At 49.7% G+C, this 21,898-nt stretch overlaps 1 protein-coding gene across 3 annotated transcripts in view; it reads left to right on the top strand.

The window, feature by feature from the left end:
* Positions 1–21,898, top strand: part of Mvb12b (multivesicular body subunit 12B) — a 159,726-nt gene that overhangs the window by 48,497 nt on the left and 89,331 nt on the right. For all 3 annotated transcript variants that reach the window (XM_087652993.1, XM_087652994.1, NM_001271232.1), the window contains 3 exon segments: positions 4,196–4,292; positions 10,437–10,566; positions 13,501–13,623. In XM_087652993.1, the coding sequence (XP_087509119.1) occupies positions 4,196–4,292; positions 10,437–10,566; positions 13,501–13,623 (350 nt within the window).

Below are 21,898 nucleotides of genomic sequence, written 5' to 3'. Positions count from 1 at the left end.
GAGGCAGTTACACACCTGCACAGGGCTTGTGCTGTGTCTGCAACATCCTTTGGGTTCACTGTAGCCTGAGGGGACTCCACAGAGCAGGAGTGAGGTGCCATCACCTCACAGATGCTGAGTTCATGAAGTTAATAGTAGACCTATCAGGTCTCCCTCCCTCCTGCACCTCGTGTGCCCTATGTACCCTCCTCAGGTCCTCTGTCCCAGGAGTCTACCCGAATGCCTTTGGGAAGCCATTTCTGCTTTTCCCTCCTATTGTCTCTGCTCTGTCTGCTGATCACCACATCCTGTGGTCACTGCTGCTGGACTCTCAGGAAGGAGTCCTGAAGACTTGGTCAGACACCTTGTCTAAGTTACTTTTTTGTGGCTCTGATCATACACCATGATCAAGGCAACTTATAGAAGGAGGGATGTATTTTGCTTATGGTCCTAGGGGAATAAAGGCAGGGAGGCATGGCATTTAGTATAGGACCCTGAGAGCTTCTATCCAGGAAGCAGAGTGAGAGCTAGAAGTGCTATTAGCATTTGACTCTCAGAGTCTGCCAGTGATGATCCTCCTCCAGCAAGGCTGCACCTCCCCAACCTCCCCTCACAGCCCCACAAGCTAGAGACCAGGTCCTCACATCTCAAAAGCCCAACAGCCCTGGGCAGTGTGGCTGGCCTCAAAGGATAGCCGTGGTCCCTTGGGTCACTTACGTTGGGACCTGCTACATTTGCTCCTGAATCTGTGAGCTATTGTTCTTCTAGGCGGGAGTTTGTGAAGCCCTGGGAGCTAGGGCAGCAAGTCCATTGTGGTTCAGGGATGGCACTGGACTCGTTGGTTTGGAGTGGATCATAAAAACACAGTGCTCAGCCTGAGCCAATGATAGAGCACTTGGTTAGTGTGCATGGGCCCTGGATTCAGCCCAGGAACTGCTCCCCATCAGTAGCTGGGTTCTGGGGGTGATAAGACTGTAAGGCTGCCAGGAGGGCAGCAAGAGAAGCCCTGCCCTCAGCTGAAGCCTGAGTGTGTGTGTCCAGCGCTGGGGAAATGTGTTAGCAATTCCATCCCCAGCACCAAAAGAGGAACGGATGTGTCCTTTACGGCCTCCAAACAACAAACCAGAGGGAAGAATTGCATTGGGTTCAAATTTTGGGAGTGACAGAGCCCACTTGCCAGCCCTGAAGGCACATCCTCACTGTGGCGGCGGCAGCGGCTGCCTGTCTGTCCTGTCTTCAGTCAGAGAACAGGCTTGGCATAGCAGCATTTTACAACCATCTGGGAGGTGTGGGATCTCCTGAGCAGGCCAAGTCTTAATTAGGTGACTCGAGACTCCCAGCATAGGAGTTTGGGGAGCTTCCTTTGAATCCTAAATTCCTTTCCCCCAATCAGGCCATTAATATAGAAACCTGGCTTTCGAGTGACATGGCTTCCTGGGGAAGGAGTGAGATTAATTGCACTTTTCATGGCCTGCACTTTCTGTGTTACCTGTAATAATAATGTGCGTAGATTGGGCAGGGAGGATGTTAAACAGAAGGATTTATGAACATTCGAATATTAAGTTGGTTATCTGTGGCTACCTTAAATGCAAAGTTGTCAGAAATAATTACAGTATACTAGCAAACACTGGCTACCAGAGACAATATAAATACCCTGAGTCAGTGTGCGCCGGGCTCCCGGGATGAATCATTTGCTCAGCAAGGATTGGGAATACGTTCTTCATATTTATGAGGAGGAAATGAAAGAGAGCACAGGTGGGGGAGGGGAGCCAGGAAAATTAATGGTGTTGTAGGCCTATGATATATAAAAGAAGGTGGGGGTAGGGGGACCCTGCAGAGTGGCAGCCCCATGGAATAGGGCCACACCCTTGGGCTGCAGGAAGCTTCAACCGGGCAGCCTCCCATTTTGCGTGCAAGGAAAGGTTTCCCAGCACTTGTAAAGAGGCCACACCACCAGTGCTCCGGTTTTATGGTTAAGGCATTTTTTTTCAAGAGCACAGAGGTGAGGTGGCTAAGTGGTTGCAGTTGACATCCATGGAATCCAGTGTGTCAAGACAAAGACAGTCAGGCATGATACTGACGAATGCCCATCCGTCTATGGGGCAGCAGAGCATGCCCAGTTGTTAATTTCTCAGTGCAGAGAGCAGTGAAAGTGGAAGAGTGGCTGCCTGGGAGCAGGGGAGGGCGAAGGGAGGGGAACAGAGGACAGAAGATTAGACCGGGCTGCTCCGAAGACAGCCGTTACTTCCCTGTTCCCAGCTGGGCCTGGCCTTCGTGTGTGGTCAGGAGTCTGTCCCACATTAGAGAGGGCCCACTCCCCACATGCTGCACTTCAGAGCATAGTCTTCCCCGGCCCCAGCCACCTGTGCACTGTTGGCAAGCACAGGGACGCTGAGAGAGAAGGACATGTCTGATGGTACAGTCACGGATGTGCTGGCCACAGGCCGCGCCTGCCACTCTCACTTCCGAATTTCAACTTGAGGCATCTTTTCCTTCTAGGCCGTAATAACTGATAATAAACTTTGGGAATTTTGGTGATGTGGTTTCAATTTGCCATTTGAGAAAGTCTGATTCGGCTTCTGATTGCTAGTACCCAGCCTGTTGAAAAGTTTGCCTCAAACATGAATGTATTTAGCCAATAATTATTGAGTCCCTACTGTGTGCCAAGAACTATACCAGCCTGGGTGAGCAGTCAGAGCAAACATTTTGGTTCCTCTTTAGCGGTTTTTTAAAGATGTCTTTCATGGTCGTAGATGGATGGATGCTGCATAAGGTCTGCCTTAGTCACTGCTCTGCTGCTGCAAAGAGACCATAGTCGGGGCAACTCTTACAAAGCAAAGCATTAATCTGGAGACTTCCTTACATTTCAGGCTATCATGGCAGGGAGCATGGCACCACACATGGCACTGCGGCAGTAGCTACCTCCTGATCTCCAGCTGAGAGACAGAGATTAGCCTAGCAAGGCCTCTTGAAACCTCAGAGGTCATCCCCAGTGACACGCTTTCTCCAACAAGGCCATACCCCCTACTCCTTTCCAAATAGTGCCACTCTCTGATTATTAAGTATTCAAATGTGTGAGCCAGTGGAGACCATTCTGACTCAGATCATGACAGTATCCAATTATAAACTGATAGAAAGTTAGGAAGGGTCTTAGAGAGAGCGTCTGGCTCCATTCAGAAAGCAAATACTCCCTGTGTGGACCCAGCGATGCCTGAGCTGTAAAGATGGACATGGATCCGGGTCCCCAGCCCAGAAATGAGGTTGGGTCCATCTCTAAGCAACAGGGGACACTGCCTGAGAGGTTCCTGGGAGGGTGGGGCCTGGGCTGACCCTTAGATGTTAGTCCAGGACTGCAGACTAAGGAAATAGACATGCATTCAGTGGGCTTTGGGGGGACACAGTGCTTCTGCAAAGTGGGCACACGCAGCACATTGCTGGAATCCTAACAGGAGAGATTTGGGCTGAGAACCCATTATTCTTGCCTTAACTGGCTCTGACTAGGCTGAGATGACTCTGAAGACACGAACGTAATCTCCACAGCAGCCCTCATGTTTAAGATGAGGGCAGATTTCTTAAGAGCTGTTTGTAGCATGAAGTGAAGGCTGCAAAGGCCGGCGCGTCTGCAAAGAATTCTCTCCTGCAATTACAGAGCAGTGCACCACCAGCCATCTTCAAAGATGTCTTTATGGAAACTGTGCACTGCGGGCCCCTCTGCCAGCACTAAACAGGAGCTCTTAAGAGCTCCCCTAGCAAGTTATCTCAGAAGGCGTGGGATCCGGAGGTGGCCAGGCTGCCATTCAGTTAGTTTATGATTCTTGGGATTTTGCAAAATGTATCCTGTAACTTAAAACTGTCAGTCTGTGACTAGCAACCCCTTAGGTGTGTGATCAGACCTCATTCAGTTTAGATGCAGCTCCTTTCTTGCAAGCACCCCGGAACCTCCTCTATTTAAAATGCTCCAACCCTGAGAGGTGGTGGACTCCAGGGACATGGGCACGCCTGCCCTCTGCCGAATGACTTTGAGATTCCACAGATGAAATCTCCTTTCTGAGGTACACTAGAGTCCCTGGTAAATGCTGGTATCATCTTCTCCAGTTAACCCTCTGTGGTAAAGCTGCCGTGGCCATTGTGTCAAACATGCTTCCTGAAGCCAGGACTGCAAGCAGACTGAAGCAAGTTCCAATTCACAGTCTGTGTCTTTTCTTTTCCTCCCAAGAGTCATTTGGGGAATGTGCTGGTGGACATGAAACTCATCGACGTCAAGGACACGTTGCCTGTGGGCTTCATTCCCATCCAGGAGACGGTGGATACACGTGAGTCAGCACTTAGCATGCTCGCTCGCCTTGGGAGCAGCCCCCTTCTCCATCCAGTGGGCTTTCAAATCCTCTGTGTGTGTCTCTCTGGAAATATGTGAGGGGGCTTCCTGTAGAGGATGAAGGAAGCCTGCCACTTGTAACATCCACCTTGGTTCTCTGTGTGTCTGAAGAGTGTGTGGGTCCCTACCTGCAAGGGAGCAGAGTCTTAGATTGTTGCCTCCTGTGCTTGGGTTCACTCAAGGACAGAGCAGGGAGTCTAGGGACAGTTGGTTTGTGCTCAGCTGATGCTGAAGCCAAGCTTAGCACAAGACCCTGAAGCAAAAGGGAGGGAGGGAGGGCAGAGACCAAAGGATGCCTTGGGGCTGCAAGAAACAGCTCTGTGCCTTGTCTGGGGCTCGCACAGTAAACAAGAAAGAGGCAGGACCCAGAAAGACTCTAAGTTAGAGCATGCAAGACCTAAATTGGAGCCAGTTGTCCCAACACTCGGGAGATTGGGGACAGGAAAATCAGGATTTAAGGTCATCCTTCACTACATAGAAGTTCTGAGGTTAGCCTGGGCTACATGAGACTCTGTCTAGTTAAAAAAAACAAAATAAAACAAAACAACTACAGCAACAACTAAGTCAACCCCCCCCCCAAATTTAAATTAGACCGGATGCTCCAACCACTGAACAACATTGCATTGAACTAAGCCGCAGGGAACTTGAAAATGGAAAAGCTGCCTCAGGATCCTGAGGTGCTGTCGGCTCTGGTCCTGGAGCGCTGGGGCTGAGGTCCTGGAGTGCTGATTCTACTAGCAGGGCTGGTAAGATGGTGTCAGGGAGCCTTGTGTATCTGAGCTTCTTTATTAGGGTGTCCAGGAACTTCTTTTATTCGTAATTACTTGTAACTAGTCTTTGCTACTTTGTTGGTTCTTCTTTTCCTGACCTTTATCTCACCTCCCCCCCCCATTTCACTCTGTCACTAGATCAGAGAGAAAGGAGAGAGACAGAGACACACAAAGACACTCATACACACACATACACACACACAGAGAGAGAGAGAGAGAGAGAGAGAGAGAGTAAGAGAGAGAGAGACAGAGAGAGACAGAGAGAGACAGAGACAGAGACAGAGAGAGACAGAGAGAGAGACAGAGAGACAGACTCCCTACATCTAATTTCTTTCCTTTTGTTTCTTCTTTGACCATGGCTACTAACAAATCACAAACAGCCTCCCTAGTGAACCAGCAGCTACCAGCCCTGCCTCTAGTAGTCATAGCATTTATGTATACTCTGAAAAGTTCCCAGAATTCCAAATGTCATAGAATCATAGAAACTATCTTCAGCCAGCAAAAACATGCCTCTCCTTGCCTCTCCTACAACATGAAGCAAATCATAAGTCAGATCCCTACACCTGGGATTAGAACTAACACACATTCTTATAATATTTAATACTTCTTTTTTTTTAAGAAACCAAAACTCCAAAGTTGACACTATAGCTGCTCATGAGCCCACTCCACAGCAGCAAAACAGGAATAAGAAAGCAGATCCCTATCTGTGGGATTCCTTTGTGGAATTCTGTACCATTCTTTGTTGTTATTTTTATGTGTGATTTTTTTCAAATTTTCATGGTGTGAACATTCCTGGAGCAGCACTTGCTGCCATTTCACACTGACAGCTTCCCTGTCTCCTCAGCCGCCCCCAGTGCACTTATTTCAGCAGAGCAGTGGCCCCTCACTGGCCCATTCAGTTGCTTACCAGGCTGTGTCCTAGCGAAATGTTATGGTGCTGGTTGGCTTTAACTCTCTCTTTGACATCCCTAGAATCACCTTAGAAGGATCACCTGGCTTCTGGGTACGTTCGGGTGGCAGGGGAATTCCATGATTAACTGACTGAGTCCACTGTGGACGGCACTTTCCTTGGGCAGGAAGTCCTGGGCTGTGTGAGGCGCCCAGGTAAACGTAAACTCGGAGGAAGTTGCATGCATTTGTTTCTCTCTGCTCTTAACTGGATGGGACATGAATAGCTGCTTGAGTCTCTTCTCTGCCTTGGTGTCCCCTCAGTGGTAGACTCTAACTTGGAATTGTAACCCATTCTTCCTCAGGTTGCCTTTGGCCAGGGTGTTTTATCCTAGCAATGAATATTAGGGCACTGATATCTGCTATGTTTTGTGTAAGGCCCCATGTTAGATGCTGTAGCCTCATGATGTCACTTTCCCTTTAGGAGACCTTAGTAGAGATGGCCTATTTTAATATGAGAAAAATAAGGCACAGTGACTACATCATAGCCAAAAGCAAGAACACACCCATATACACATATATACACATACATGTACACACACATGCATGTACATACCCACAGACACATATACATACAAATGAAAATTCATGCACATATACATACATGTGTATAAATACATGTGGACACATACATACTTATATGCATGCACATATACATACATGCATGCATGTAATCATGTGCATATATATACACACATGCACATACATGCACACAGATACATATACACAGGTATACATATACTACACATTTTTACAAACACATGCATACATAAACATGTATACACACATACAACGTACTCATGTGTGCACATGTATATGCATGTATAAACACATACACATGTGCATGCATAAGCACACATACTAAACACTTTGCATGTCTACATTTTATGTATCTATGTAGCAGGATTTGTTTTAGTAATGATTTATTAAGATACAATTCAAATACCAGATAATTCACCCATTTACAGTACACAATCCAGGGTGCCTGCCACCGTGGTCCTTTCATCACCACATGGAGACATTGCTTCCCAGTCCTCACCTCCCTGCCCCCACTGGCTGGCTCTTTCTGCATAGCTCTCCCTGTTTCTCGTAATTCCTACACATAGTCATGTTGGGCTGGGGAAAGGACCCAGGATAAAGTGCTCGCTGCACGAACAAGAGGACCCGAATCTGTTTCCCAAGTGGGAAACCGAAGGAAGGGCCCTGTCTACCTTTGAATCCTCTGTTGGGACCAACCCGGACTCTAGTTCCCGTGCCCTAGTGGTCATTTATGCTTATGCTTGTAGAACCCCAAGCAGCTCCCCTGCCTTAGTTTACCCATTCATCAGGTAAGAAAGCTGCTCCCTGCCTTGTGATGTTGCCGGAGCACTCTGGTCCCTTTCAGGTTTTCCCCATCTCTGTTACTTCTCTCATTCCTTGAGGACATGGCGGCAGGACTGGTCCATCTCCTGATCACCCCATGGTCCCTCATGCACAGGGGCTTACCAGCCGAATGAGCTCTGTGGGGATAAGCTTCGTCACCAGGCTGGTGTCTCACTGCCTTATGGTAGCTTTGTTTGCTCAGACCTGCCAGTACCTGCTCTGCCTCTTACTCTGTTACACTGTTTAACTATATTTAATTTATAGTTTGCTACTTACTAGCAAGCCTGTGTACTTCTGTAAATGTCTGCTTTGCTGGCTTTGCCTCTTCTTAGGTGAGGTCTCTGATTACAAATTAAAATCGCCCTGTAGATTTGCATTCAACCCTGGTCTGCTTTCTTCCTAAGGATTTCAAAGTTTTAGAGATTTCTTTGATGTTCATTTTTGACAACTAACTGATGTGTAATGTCTTATGTATGGATATATGGCATAGCCACAAGGGATTTCCTATTCTGAATTTTCTGTTTGTTGGGCTCATTCAGTCAGGAGGCTGTTGTGGGCCTGACTGGGGAACCAGTCCCCATGTTTTCCCTAGTTGCTGTCCAGTGTGTCCTATGCTCTGTCTGCATCATGTGCATATGCACGCCTGGTCAAAGACCATTTCTCAAAGACTTCCCAGGGGACCAAGAGCCTCACGGTCAGCCCAGCATCTCCTGAGAGTACTTAATGCTTAGATTCCATGAAGTCAGCCAAAAAGATGAGATTCCTGAAATTAATTTAAAGTATGGCCTGTCGCAGTTCATACAGCACTTAACCACCGGAAGGCTGTTTGTTTTAGTAAAGTGTTGTGTGCTCTCCCTGTGTTCGTTAGCATGACTGAACACATTTCTATTGACTGTGTATAATATGTTTACTTAAAATGAGGCCTGCTTAAGCATGTGTAGTGAATGTGTGGACCCGGTCCTTACCGGGCTGGCTGCAGATGGAGCCAAACTGTGGCAAAGGCAGGCGCATTACCTGCCCTGCATTTTACCTCACAGAAGGTCTCTAGGGCATCTCCTTGAGGGCCTGATGGTGGTAGGTGCAAGGGTTGCTTCTGCGCCCCTGTCCTCCAGGGTATCACTTCAGCCTCAAGGATGATGTTTTCCATGTAGATTAGAGCTGTGTCTACAGCTTGAGGACACCAAGTGGTCCTCCGCTTTCACTTCTGGGAAAAAACTCATGGGATTCGGGCATTTCAGCATGGCCTTTTAAAAAGACAACCCCCTTTTCCTAAAACCTAGTAAGGACCCAACAGTACTCTGACTCTATGGCCCACGGGACCACCCTTCTGCCTGCCTGCCTGCCTGCAACAAGACAGTGGTTCTGGCTTTTCTTTACTGAGCACTTACTGTGTGCCCAGAACTGCCCGAGAAACCATGACATCTACCTGAATTGCTCTGGAGTGGGCTTCCACTGGACAGGTCCCTTGTACAGATGGCAAAGCTGAGACCCAGAGGGTTTAAGAGACTTCTAAGCGGCCAGTGCCAGCAGTGGCAGAACTAGGACTCCAACAGATTGGAGCCAGGGGAGGTAGCACAGGCCTGCAACTCCAGTATTTGTGGGGCGGAGACAGGAGGATGACAAGTTTGAGGCTACATAATGAGACCCTGCCTCAACCAAAACCCACCATGTTTTGAGAATGTTGAGAGTGGAAGAAATAGCCTCTCCAGGGAAGAGCCCCTCCAATTGGTTATCCAGTGGCCCTGAAATTGTGCACACACAAGAAACATTCTACAGACCGAACAGGTTGCCTCTATATATTTAGGAATATATTAGCAATGATTAAAGAAGAGGCCAGGGGCCATGAATTTAAGAGAGAGCGGGTCGGGGGGTTGTTATGGGAAGGGTATAGGGAGGAAAGAATGGGGAAATGACAATAATTATATTTTAATTTCAAAAATGGTTAAAAGAAAACCCACAAATCCAACTAAAAGATTTATGGACTTCTGGGAAAAATTCAGAACCCCAGATGGAGCTGATGGGCACTGTCACTAGTTGCTAGAGCACCAACCATTGTGCCCAGACTGAGCAAGTGACCTCAAAGAGCCACACACTGGCTGTCCTTCCTGTCCATGACCCACCTCAGAGGGTCAGAGTTGGTGAGGAAAACTCATGTTTTAGACAGAAGAACTTGAACTCATCAGTGCAGAATGATCAGGAGATTGCTGTTTGAAACCTAGAACCGTCGAGTGGCTCACAGCTACCAGCACCCTGAAAGGCCACAGCCAGAGCAGTGACAGGAGGGTCAAGACCCAGGTCTGCACTGGACCGAAGCTGGACAGCTCTGATATGCTCCTGGGCTAGGCTTTTTGTCTTTGTGTTTTGTTTTGTCTTTTTCTCCCGCCTCTCTGCCACCAAGGAAGGGGAGCAGAAAGAGGGGCTTAGAGAGTAAAGGGTACCACAGAGACCGTCCACTTCAGAGCCCACAGCCTCTAACAAAGGGCGTGGCATCGGGCAGTCAGACAAAGGGGTGGGGCAGGGCATTACACATTGATGTAGAAACTTGAGTTTCAGACCACGGATGAGTTCAGGAGGTTCCTTGTTGTCGGTAGAAGTGACAGAGATGTGGCAGCCATGCCTCCTGGTGGGGTGACATGACACAGAGTTAGGGATTTGTTCCCTATATCCAGGAAAGGTGAAGGTGGGTGGAGACTGGAGCCAGAGTGCTGACAGAGGTCTCATTCCATGGGGTACACCTGAGGATTTCTACATTAAAAAGAAAATGCGAAAGAGAGGGAGTCTCCCGTGGGTGTGGCTGTGGTCTGAGGAAGCTGTGCGGGGACAGCTGGACCTGGGCGCAGGGGAGGGTAACTGGTGTACTCCACTATCATCACCTGCCCTCGGGGGCTTCAAGAAGGGCAGGGGCCCTCTGCCAGGTGACAAGGTGACACTCCCGTTTGCAGCCCTGAAGGGAGAGGAGGAGCATCTCCACGTCTCACACCTTTCTGTCCTCCTCCCCTTAGAGGAGGTGGTCTTCAGGAAGAAGAGGCTATGCATTAAGTTCATTCCCCGGGATTCAACCGAAGCCGCCATTTGTGACATTCGCATCATGGGCCGGACCAAGCAGGCTCCTCCCCAGTACACATTTATCGGGTAAGAATCAACAGTGTGTCCAAACCTGCTGTCTCCTCCCCTGAGTGGTTGAGCCACTCTCAGGACCGAGACTGAGAGGTTGGTGTGGCTCACAAGGCTCAGCTGTGCTCTCTGCTGGCGCTCACCACTGACTCCGACCTCAGCCTTTGTCAGCTTACAGGGTAGCTGCTCACCTAGGGTCTGCTCTTCCCTGTGCGGTCACCTTTCAGGACCCTCGGTATCCCGCCCTGAGGCCACAATGGGCCTCAGCTCCCCATGGTGCTTATCAACCTGGGCCATTTTATAGCCAACCTGTTTGTGCTGCTGGGCAGAAAAGGGAGGGAGAGAGAGGGGCCCTACCCTCACAGAGAGGCCTTTCTGAAGGGAAAGATGAGCAGTGAGCACGAAGATAAACAAGGTTGTTTATGACAATGACGAGTGACCTGTTAGCTGTTCCAGTTAAGATACCAGTCAGGGTTACTGAGCAAAGATCTCCAAGTGAAGAGAACCAGTTCTGAAGAGAAGGCTGACCTGGTGGGTAGAGAGGGAGTAAGTGTGGTGCATCCTGAGAAGAGAGGACATCTGTGGACACACCAGGGCGACTGCTGGAGCCATCAGTCCTAGTCACCTTCAGCTTTGCCAGTGGTCAGGCCCTGGCCCCAAAGCTGCTGCATAAATTCCAAGTGCAGGCAGATCCCAGAACTTCATTTTGGGCCCCATGAGGCTGAGTGACAGGAAGCCCTGCCCAGCGTGGCTTATGCCAAAGGAAGCATTTGTAGGCTGACACAGCAGCCAGGCTTAGACTGGTGGAAGTAGGAACTCAAAGGATGAAAGCAGTTCACTTCCTGCCCCTCAGTCCTCTGGTGGAACCCTATCTGATACCTGTTCCTCCAGGGAGGCACGATGCTGCTGTCCCTCTGCAGCCACCCTTCAGAAGCGGGCCCAGAAACAAGATGTCTGCCTTCCTGAGCTTCCCATCACAATTCTAGAATTCAGTGTCCTGGGAGCACCACTTCCTGGTTACTGCTGCCACAGAAAGATCATTCCCTCATTGATCAGCTGGAGCTAGGAGCAAGGACCAGTTCAGTGAAGCTCAAGGAAGAATAGAGAAGGGGGGTGGCTATGCCAAAATGAGCAGGGAGGTAAAAGGTCAGGATGGCGAGTCTGGGGCGGGCGGGATGCATACTACACTCAGTGGGTTGAGCTGGGGACTCACAGCTCAGGTCCACTCGGCCCTTTCTGCTGAGGATTCACACTCTCATCAAGACGGACTTGGGCATTAGTGGCTTGCCGGTAGAGCTCACACTTAGGGTGCACCAACCTCAGCTCCATCCTCCATACCGAAAACTGTAGACGTTCCCTTACCACACCCACAAACCCTGCTGTGCTTTGCAACCCGATTTAAACTAGCTGTGCAAGCAGGCTACAGGGTTAGGAAGCAGTTAGTGGGACAGTCACACACTGTTCCCAAAGGCTTCCGTTTACACATGCAGGGCGGCCAACCACCGAACTTTTTTTTCTAAACATTTATTTATGTTATGTATGTGAGTATTCTTGCTGTCCTCAGACACACCAGAAGAGGGCATCCGATTCCATTACAGATGGTTGTGAGCCACCATGAGGGTGCTGGGCTTTGAACTCAGGACCTCTGGAAGAGCAGTCAGTGCTCTTAACCACTGAGCCATCTTTCCGACTCCCAACCACCACACTTTTAAAGCATACCTGCATCTACTGTTTATATCTCTCATCACAATACTATTTTAAGCAATCCCGAAGAATCCATTTTATCAGTATTTGTATATAAAACTAGAATTTTCTTTCTTTTTTTTTTCCCCCTTTTCTTTTTTTCGGAGCTGGGGACTGAACCCAGGGCCTACCTCTACCACTGAGCTAAATCCCCAACCCCCTAGAATTTTCTTTCTTGGTAATATTTTTAATTGCTGAAGTACAGGTTTTATTTCACCTCAGGACTAGCATCCTCTCCTAGAGGAAGCGTGATTTTTAAGTAAGAGAAACAAGTTGAGGATTTAGAACCAAAGTCACTTAATCGAGGTACCATGTGATAAAGGTCTGTGCTTGCCCCATAGGAAGCAGACAGCTCAGGCTAGAAAGGACGCAGCCTGCACTGAAGCAGGCAGCCTGAGGCTCAGTGGAAGTGGGAGGGCTTAGTGCTGCTGTAGGTCTTGCTCTTCTGATAAGGCAAGGTCAGGTTTAAAACAGCGTCCCGCCCACATTCAGGACCCACGGAATAGATGTCTTTTACTTTTGGAAGAGATGCTGTACCTCAGCTTCCAGTCCCAGAGACACAGTCCTGGGGCAGCAGGGAGGGCCTGTGTGCCGCAGAAGCCATCCTTATTGCCAAGGGTGAGCTTACCTCAGTCACATCATGTGTGCAGTGTGGGTGGGGCACAGCCACAGTGGCTGTCACACCACATGAAGCATGCATCTACTCTCTGTTGTGCTGGTTTGTGTGCCCTGGGCCTCCAGTTTGATGGTTTGACCTGGTCGTGAGGCCATGTTTAGTAATTCCTAGCTACGAGGGGCTAAGTCTTGACATTTGGAAGTGTGTGGATTTAAAGAAAAATCCTTCTCATGCTTAGAAATAAGGCATGTGTCTGACAGACCCCTCTGAGGCTGCCTCACCCTGACTACATAGAGGGCTTGAGACCGGTGAGATGGTAAAGCAAAGGGTGCTTCCATACCAGCAAGTAAGGCAAGGCAACCAGAGCGGGCAGGCCAGCGTGCTCAGTGGGCAAAGACGGTCACATCACGGCGATCTGCCTTTGAGGCCCAGCTGCACTGCTAGGCTTTAGTGCAGCACCCAGGACATGAAGGGAAGTGATGGGGCCTCCCTGGGCTTTGCAGCAGCTCATAAATGTGGTAACAGTTGACTTAGTTGCTCAGGTCAGCGCTCCAAGCTTAGCAGTACATTGAGGTTTTTCTTTTCTTCTGCAGGGAACTGAACAGCATGGGCATCTGGTATCGAATGGGCAGAGTGCCAAGAAACCATGACTCATCTCAACCCACCACGCCCTCCCAGTCATCAGCTGCTTCCACCCCAGCCCCAAACCTTCCCAGGTGAGGTTTTGTTGGGATCTTATCATGCACTCACGTGGTCTTAGGTCCTGCCCAGTCATGCAACAACTTAGAAAACCCCCACTTAGACATCTGCTAAAATAGTGCAGAACATAGCTGAAGATTTGCAGAATTCTAAACCCGGACCTTAAAAAGCCATGGTCCGAAATTCATGAGTTCCACTTACGTAAGGGCCACTCTGTTTTCTAAATTGTGCATATGCTACAGATTTCTAATACAGCAGGAGGTGCAGCTCAATCTTGGCTGGTCGAACTGGCATGGTGGCTCTCACCCTTAATCCCAGCACTTAGGAGGCAGAGGCAGGCAGATCTCTATGAGTTCCTTGCCAGCCTGGTCCACATAGCGAGGTCCAGGCCAACATAATGAGACCCTGTCTCAAAAACCAAACCAAATAAAACAAACCAACAGTTGGCTTGCCACTCGGATGAGCTTATAGACACACAGGGGTGTGTGGCAGCCCCTGGTCATGGCCAAGGGCAGAATTACCTCTCTGTTCTGCCAGCCACTCACCTGACACCCAGCAGGTGGGGTCAACCGTCCCTAGAAGCAGTCCTTAGAAAGAGGAGAGTTTTCAGAACATTGCATTCATTAGAATAATAATTAGTTCTAGGGAGTCCCTGCAGCGGACTGCTCTGGTGCAGGTGGAGTAATGTGTCTGCACTCTGCAGAGTAGCAGTTGAGGAAAGATTCCCATGAATAAAAAACAGGGTGGCACAGGAAACGGACAGGGACAGAGCAATGACGAATCAATCAAGTCTGAGAGAATGCAAAAGTAAACAGGAGGAGCCATGGCAGATGGTTTGCTGGGGTTGAGGTGACATGAGACAGCACTGAAGAGCTTTCCGTAGGAAGAGGTGAGTGTCTTTCTTTTTTTTTTTTTTTCAGAGCTGGGGACTGAACCCAGGGCCTTGCGCTTGCTAGGCAAGCGCTCTACCACTGAGCTAAATCCCCAAACCCCATGAGTGTCTTTCTTTACTGGGACAGAACAGGTGCCAAGCCAGCCCCTTCCCCACCCCCATAGAGCAGCTGCCCACAAGAGGCTGCTCTGCCCTCTGCAAGTTGTCCCTCCAGACTGAGCATCCACTCCCTGGGTAGAGGTTACTGTAGTGATCCCAGGCCAAGGACTCTGTCTTTTGGACCCTGTGCAGGCCACACATACCAAGAACTTAAACTTTACCAGCTCTGAGTGACAAGTGACCAGTTGAGTCTGTCTCTGCTCAGGAGTGTGGGGCTGGCATCACACAGGTGGACACATCTTCCTTCCTCACTGACTGGTAATGCTATCTTAACTCTGTCCTAGGCCATTGTTCAAGGGTCACCATAACTTCTGCCACCGTCATTTCAGGTCCTCAGCTGAAATGACGTGAGGTGGGGTCAGCTCAGACTCGGCTTCGGTGCTCAGGGTCAGCTCAAGTTTGGATTAACTACAGAAGCAGCCGAGCCTTTGGGGCTCAACTGCCTTGAATAAATAGAGTCAATCCCTCCAAGACATGTGGCCTGGAAGGGCCCAGAAATGGGCAGCACCTTAAGCAGGTGCTATTCCTGTCACATGCAATAAAGCCATTCTAATTTGTTTTCGATTGCTATAGAAAAACATGGACCAAAAGCAACATGGGGAAGAGAGCTACTTGGCTTATACATCCCAGTCACAGCCTGTCACTGAAGGAAGACAGCAGAAACTGAGGCAGAGGCCATGGAGGAGTGTTCTTTTCCCATGGCTTGCCCAACCTGCTTTCCTAGAGCACCCAGGACCACCTGCCCAGGGGTAGCACCATCGCAGGGAGCTGGGCCGTCCCACACAGGCCAATCTGTGGAGGCATTTTCTCAGTTGAGGCTCTCCTATCTTATGTTACATTGATAAAAAACTTAAAAGTCCAAGACTCCTACTGTTCCACCGGAGACAGGGAGAGTGCTGTCCTGAGCTTGCCTGTCAAGGGAGAGCTAGGTCACCTACTGTCACAGCCCGAGCTCAGAGCTGGTGGGGTTGGAGGGTGGCACAGCCCAGCAGAGTGCTTATAAGGCTTTATATATTTTATGACCTTGGTGCAGTTTATGGTTTACAATGGCTGCAAGGAAATTGGATCAGTTCTGTTTTACTTGCCAAATAAAACAAACGTCAAAATAGTCAATATAAAATGTATTCTAATTTGGCTGAGTTAAGTCAGCCGGCTTTCAGGAGGATCACCTCCTGTATGCAAATGCCGCTGTGTGTCTCCCAGCTCGCCTCTGTGGCTGGGTGTTGATTTACTGGCAGTGTGCGTGCTGTGTGAGCCTCTTAAGTCATCTGGGTTTGTGTTTTTATCTTTTGTGGGTTGACTTGGATTTTACTCTTCTACTCAGCCTTTGATTTTCTTTTTTTAAAGAAAAGAATCTCTAGTTATTTATTTGAATTTTAGTCAAAGGCAGGAAGGGTTGAGTTTTTTACTCTTTCTCTTCCTTGAGATGCTGGGTCTCTGTGAGAGACTCTGTAGGGGAGTGATGGAGTTAAGGTAACATGAATCAGCTCCCCCCATAGGCTACACCCCACCACCATGTTCCCCTATCCCCACGCTTCTTCTGCCTTCTGTCTCCCAGCTCTGGGCCCCAGGGTTAAGTCAGATGACCCCGTTCCTGTTTTATTCTGAGCCTGAGCCTCCCTTGAGCCTTGCACCCCTCTGGGCTGCCCATGCTCCGGTCACGTGGAGAGCCCCTCTCACACTGGCCGAGCAGTCCCCCATTGTCACAGTCCCAGCGCGCATGAAGTGTAAAGCCCATGCTTTTCCAGTAGAGAGGACCCATGTTCTGCCCCTCCAGGTCCTCATCCCTGAGCACTGTCAACCACAAGAGCAGTACGTGCTTGTGGGGAATTGGCAGAATATAGAAAATAATGGGAAAACAAAGCCCATTTCCAGTGAGGAAGTTCTCAGAACCTTTTGTTGCATTTCCTCCAAGCTCTTTCCCCTGTGTACTTTTATATAAGTGACATCATCGCATATATAGCAAGTTCGTAATTTTCCTGTGGAGCAGTAAACCGTAAACATCAGAAACACTCTCCTGGTCTTTGTGTGGAGACACCTGATCTAAGCGCCAAAGCACAGTCGCCAGGAGAGTGGTGATGAGGTGCCCTCTACTGGCCAGCTAGGAGGTGGCAGGCGATGTGCTGGGTTGGAGCCCCAGGCAAGAGGGAGATGGCGGGTGGCAGACAGGAGCCTGGGGGTCAGTCTCAAAAGCAAAGGACTCTGCCAGCACTTGGATTCAAGCATTCCCAGAAGCTTTCTGGAGAGCTGTCATTTCCAACTTTACTTTACACAAAAGGGGTGTTTGCTGACCTTTTCACAGGTGACAGGCCATCGCCTTTGTCGTCTCTCCCAGGAGCAGGCCGTTCCCACCTGAGCCTCCCCACTGCTGCAGAGGCGCTCGTGGTAAAAGCTGATCTGGTGCCCTTCTCCTAGCCTTCCTTCACGGAGATCTCCGGGTAGCCAGGATGCTCATTGGTGATGTCCAGCAAATTGGATATTCAGTTCAACTGAGTTTATGTCAAAAGCCACATAAGATGGCCTGGCAGAACTCACCCTCTGTCCGGTGAGCCCTGGTTTCACCCACACACCTCTGCTTAAGTCCCTGGGGTAAGGCACTTAGTTCAGGACCTGAGCCTGCATCTCCCTCCAGGCAGTGAGCATTCCATGCCCCACCCACTACTGTTGCACACATTATCCAGTAGGATGGGGTGACCTGCACATAAGTATGCTCAGGGGATACTCATGTCCCTACCTCCCCACCCCCTGGCTGGCCTCAGCTAAGAGGGCCGCCCTTGAAGTGGGGGGGGTGTCTGTTCTGCTCCGGGCTGCCACCTGGGAGCATGTGTACCAGTAATGTCTTCCAACAGAGCATCCTGTGCCCTCTCACACATGGGGACTCACATGTGACACAGAGCACCCTGTGCCCTCTTACCTTAGCTTGCTGAGCAGTGGAATCAGAAGCTTGATAAAGAGTCAGTTGTGCTTACCAACTCCACAGATGTCACGGTCACTATGAGAGTGGATGTACTAAAGTAGGATAGATCCTGTAGCTGTAACTCCACAGCTGGCACCCAGGGGAGCCAGGAGGTGCAGGCAATGGGTAAACTAGGACCTCTCAAAGCTCACATGGTCTTCAGTATAGGGCCAGATCCGGGAGACCTGGCGCAGAGGGCGAGTGTGTGTGTGTGTGTGTGTGTGTGTGTGTGTGTGTGTGTGTGTGTGTGTGTGCGCGCGCGCGCCTGTGTCTGTGTCTGTCTGTCTGAGTGTCTCTGTGTGTGTGTCTGTGTATCTGTGTGTATCTCTATGTGTGTGTCTCTCTGTGTGTGCGTCTTCGTCAGGGTTTCTATTGCTGCACAAACATCAGGACCAAGAAGCAAGCTGGGGAGGAAAGGGTTTATTCCTTCCACGTTGCTGTTCATCACCAAAGGAAGTCAGGACTGGAACTCAAGCAGGTCAGGAAACAGGAGCTGATGCAGAGGCCATGGAGGGATGTTACTTACTGGCTTGCTTCCCCTGGCTTGCTCAGAACCCAAGACCACCAGCCCAGGGCTGGCACCACCCACAATGGGCTGGATCGTGCTAGTTGAGAAAATGCCTTACAGCTAGGTCTCATGGAGGCATTTCCACATCTGAGGCTTCTTTTTCTATGATAACTCCAGCTTGTGTCAACTTGATACACAAAACTAGCCAGTACAGTGTGTGTCTTTGTGTGTGTCTCTGTGTATGTGTGTCTGTGTGTATGTCTCTGTGTGTTTATGTTGTGGGGGTGTGTGTGTGCCTGTGTATCTCTGTATGTGTGTGTCTCTGTGTGTATGTTGTGTGTCAGTGTATTTCTGTGTGTGTGTCTGTGTGTGTCTCTGTATGTGTGTTGTGTATATCTGTGTGTGATGATGATGATGATGATGATGATGATGATGATGATTATGATGATAAACTGATTATGAGCTTGTTACCATGCACCCTGCTGTGTATGGCCAGGCTGTGTCCTGTCACACCGGTCAGGTTCAGTGGAGTCATGTAAAAGTACCAAATTGCGTGTACAGCGAGGCAGCTGGCTCCAGAATCTGAATGGCCAGCCAACAGAGAGAAAGCACAGCACTTGTGAATGAAGGGGCAGGGGAAAGGCTAAGAGGTTACAAGGCTGCAGATTTGGGAGTCAAGGTTTCTTTCCTTTCTTTTTGAGACTGGGTCTCTCTATAGCTCTGGAACCTACTAACTTGTTGAGTAGACCAGAGATCCACCTGCCTCCCAAGTGCTAGGATTAGAGGTGTGCACCTCCCCAGGGTACAACATTTCTTTTTAAAACAAAAGAATAAAACTTCACAAAAGTAGATTCGGTGGCGTGAAGCTGATGAGGGGTCGTGAGCTACTGCTGAAGGCTGGCTGGAAATCGTCCCTCGGATGCCCATGTGTTGAAGGCATGGCCTCCAGTGGGTGTTGGCAGTGAGACTGTCAGTGCGTGTGTGGAACTAGATCATGACGGTGCTGAGTTAATCAGTAACTAATTTACTGATGGATTCACAGTCACACTGATGATTGAGAAGTGTTAGACACTGGAAAGGTGGGGCTCAATGGAGGGAGGGAGTCACTGGAGTCTACCTCATCTCTCTCTCTCTCTCTCTCTCTCTCTCTCTCTCTCTCTCTCTCTCTGTGTGTGTGTGTGTGTGTGTCTGTCTGTCTGTCTGTCTGTCTGTCTCTCTGTGTGTGTCTCTCTCTCTGTCTCTGTCTCTGTGTTTCTCTCTCTCTGTCACACACACATGCGCGGGCGCGCACGCACTTGGAGGTGAGAAACTTTACTCAGTCACATGCTTCCCTCCACCCCACCCTGGTCCCCAGAGCAGCTGAGCTGGCTGACGGTAAGAGCCTTGACCCTGGGAGCCAAACCTTTCCTCACTAGCGTTGTTCAACCCCGGTATGTTGTTCCAGTAGTGAAAGGAACCAGGATCTCAGACCTCTTCTCTGGCCTTAATCAAGAAATGTCTCATCTACCTCTTGCCCTGACCTTGTGTGGTTCCCAGTTTCTGTGATAAACGCCTGACACATACAGCACAGGGGAGAAAGGGTTTATTTTAGCTCACTTTCCAGGCCACACCCATCATAGCAGGAAGTTGTAGCAGCTGGAGCTGAGGCGAGTTGGTCCAGAGTTGGTCTGTAGCCAGGAACAGAATGGTGGCCACCGCAACTTGTGCTTAGCTCTCTATATCCCCTGTGTACACTTCAGATCTCCTGCCTAGGTAGGGGAAGCTACCATCCACTTGGGGGCTGGGACTTCTAACATCAATTAACGGTAACTCCCCATAAGTATGCCCACAGGCCACTCTGATTTAGACATCTCTTCACTAAGACTGTCCTCCCTTCTAGATTATGTCAAGTTGACAAATTAAAACTAAGCATCAAACACCTTTCTTAGAAATTCTGGTTCAGCAAACACCTTGCCAGGGTAACCTTGGTTAGCAGTGTGTTGGGAGGGCTCAGAGTGGGCATTGGCCAACGGGGCCTGCTCCGGATTCCACAGACACTGCCTTTTCCTCTCGAGTGCTGGTGGTGGTGATGGAGACTCCAGTCAGAGGAAAGCTGCCACTGTGGCATATCTCTGAGGCGGGTATAGACAGGCCTTTGCCAAATGCCCAGGCCCCAGTGGTGCTGGCACCATGTCTCAGACCAGTGTTGGCATGGGTAAGCAACAATTACTGTGTGACCCGAGAATGGACCCCAGTCATACTAATACGGCTCCTAGAGACTGTAACACATGCACACAGCGGCTGTGCTCTGCCCTACAGAGTGTATCCCATGTTTTCCGGCCCTGGGTCACAGCATCCTCCCATCCAGATGCAGCCTCCTGGGAGTGTTCCCAGGTGTCGGGCGAGCTTGCTGGTGCTTGGGACTCTCCCAGTGACGTATCAGCTACCAGAAAGTTGCCAGTCACAGTTTCCGACGTATGTTGCTCAGTGACAGACATCATCGTACTTAACTTTTTACATGGATATTATCAGTTTGTGACAGATACTCTGGGAAATGGGGCATTTTGGCGGCAGAAGACCTGTCACACTCACTTCGTCTTCCTCTCGGGGACACCAGAATTCAGTCACAACTTTTGCATGTCGGTGTCAGGTTCTGAGAACATAGATCCCGCTGACCTCAAAAACGGTTCCATCATTCCAGTCCCAGGGCTGTCATCTAAAAGGTTAATGGCCTTTTCTGCAGGAGACAGAAAATCATACCACCTACTCTCATTGCTGTCATATACCGTGTCACAGCCCATGAGCTATATGCCATCCTGCCTGCCCGATCCTGCCTCCCTGCTGGACTCGGGGCCCAGTTCTGCTGACTCATGAAATGTTCTGGTTGACTAGCAAAGTCGGTCTTCATCCAGCTGATATCCCTGGTCAGTAGTGGAATCCCATGTCCACAGTACAGCCTCAAACCCTCCTCCTGCCTCCTGTCAGTCCTCAATTAGGAGGTATCTTTATACCACAGATGTATCCCCCACCTCACCCGCTGAGGCAGGACTGGATCAGGAGGCCTACACCACTGAGGCCAGCTGTCCTGCACTTCCCGTGGTGGCATGAGCTTGCTATTCATCATGGTAGTTTAGTACTGCAGGCCTATAAGGGCACCTGGCAGATTCTACTCGGGCAGAGGATGACGGCCCAGGCTTGGGGTGACATGCCGTGGTTTGGTGTAAGGCTCATCATTTCCTGAAGGGTCACATGAACACTGCCTCCTGGTCAGATTAAGGGTCAAGGCTGAGAGCTGGTTCCAAGGAGAATTGTTCCTCCCTGCTAATAGCGAGTGGGCTGTACCAAGGTCGGAGTTGTTCTTCCATAGCGAGCCACAGGCTTCGGAGGTGGCTGGGCACTCTGCCCTGATCCTGTTGAGAGAGGTTGGGGCTCAACACGCCAACAGTTTGATTTTCTTTCCTTCACATGAAACCCACCTGAATTTGTTTAACGAGATGCTTTTTAAGGTGTAGAGCTTTCTTACTCCACGTACACAGACCTTTGCTGTGAGGTTTGAAACAGCTATGCCTTACACCACTCCCAAGAGAGGACCGGCAGCTATTAGAGGAGAGGGCAGGCCTGAGCTCCAGAGCTGGGGCAGGGACGAGGCTGCCATGACTCATTGTGGCAGCCACTGTGAGAGTGAATGCTCACCTGTGTTAGCCTCTTCCCTCCTTAAGAATTAAGCTGTGGGCTGGAGAGATGGCTCAGTGGTTAAGAACACTGACTGCTCTTCCAGAGGTCCTGAGTTCAATTCCC

Source organism: Rattus norvegicus, chromosome 3 (assembly GCF_021556685.1).
Source record: "Rattus norvegicus strain SHRSP/BbbUtx chromosome 3, alternate assembly SHRSP_T2T, whole genome shotgun sequence".
In the NCBI taxonomy this organism is placed as follows: Eukaryota; Metazoa; Chordata; class Mammalia; order Rodentia; family Muridae; genus Rattus; species Rattus norvegicus.
This window is presented reverse-complemented; position numbering and strand designations above follow the sequence as displayed.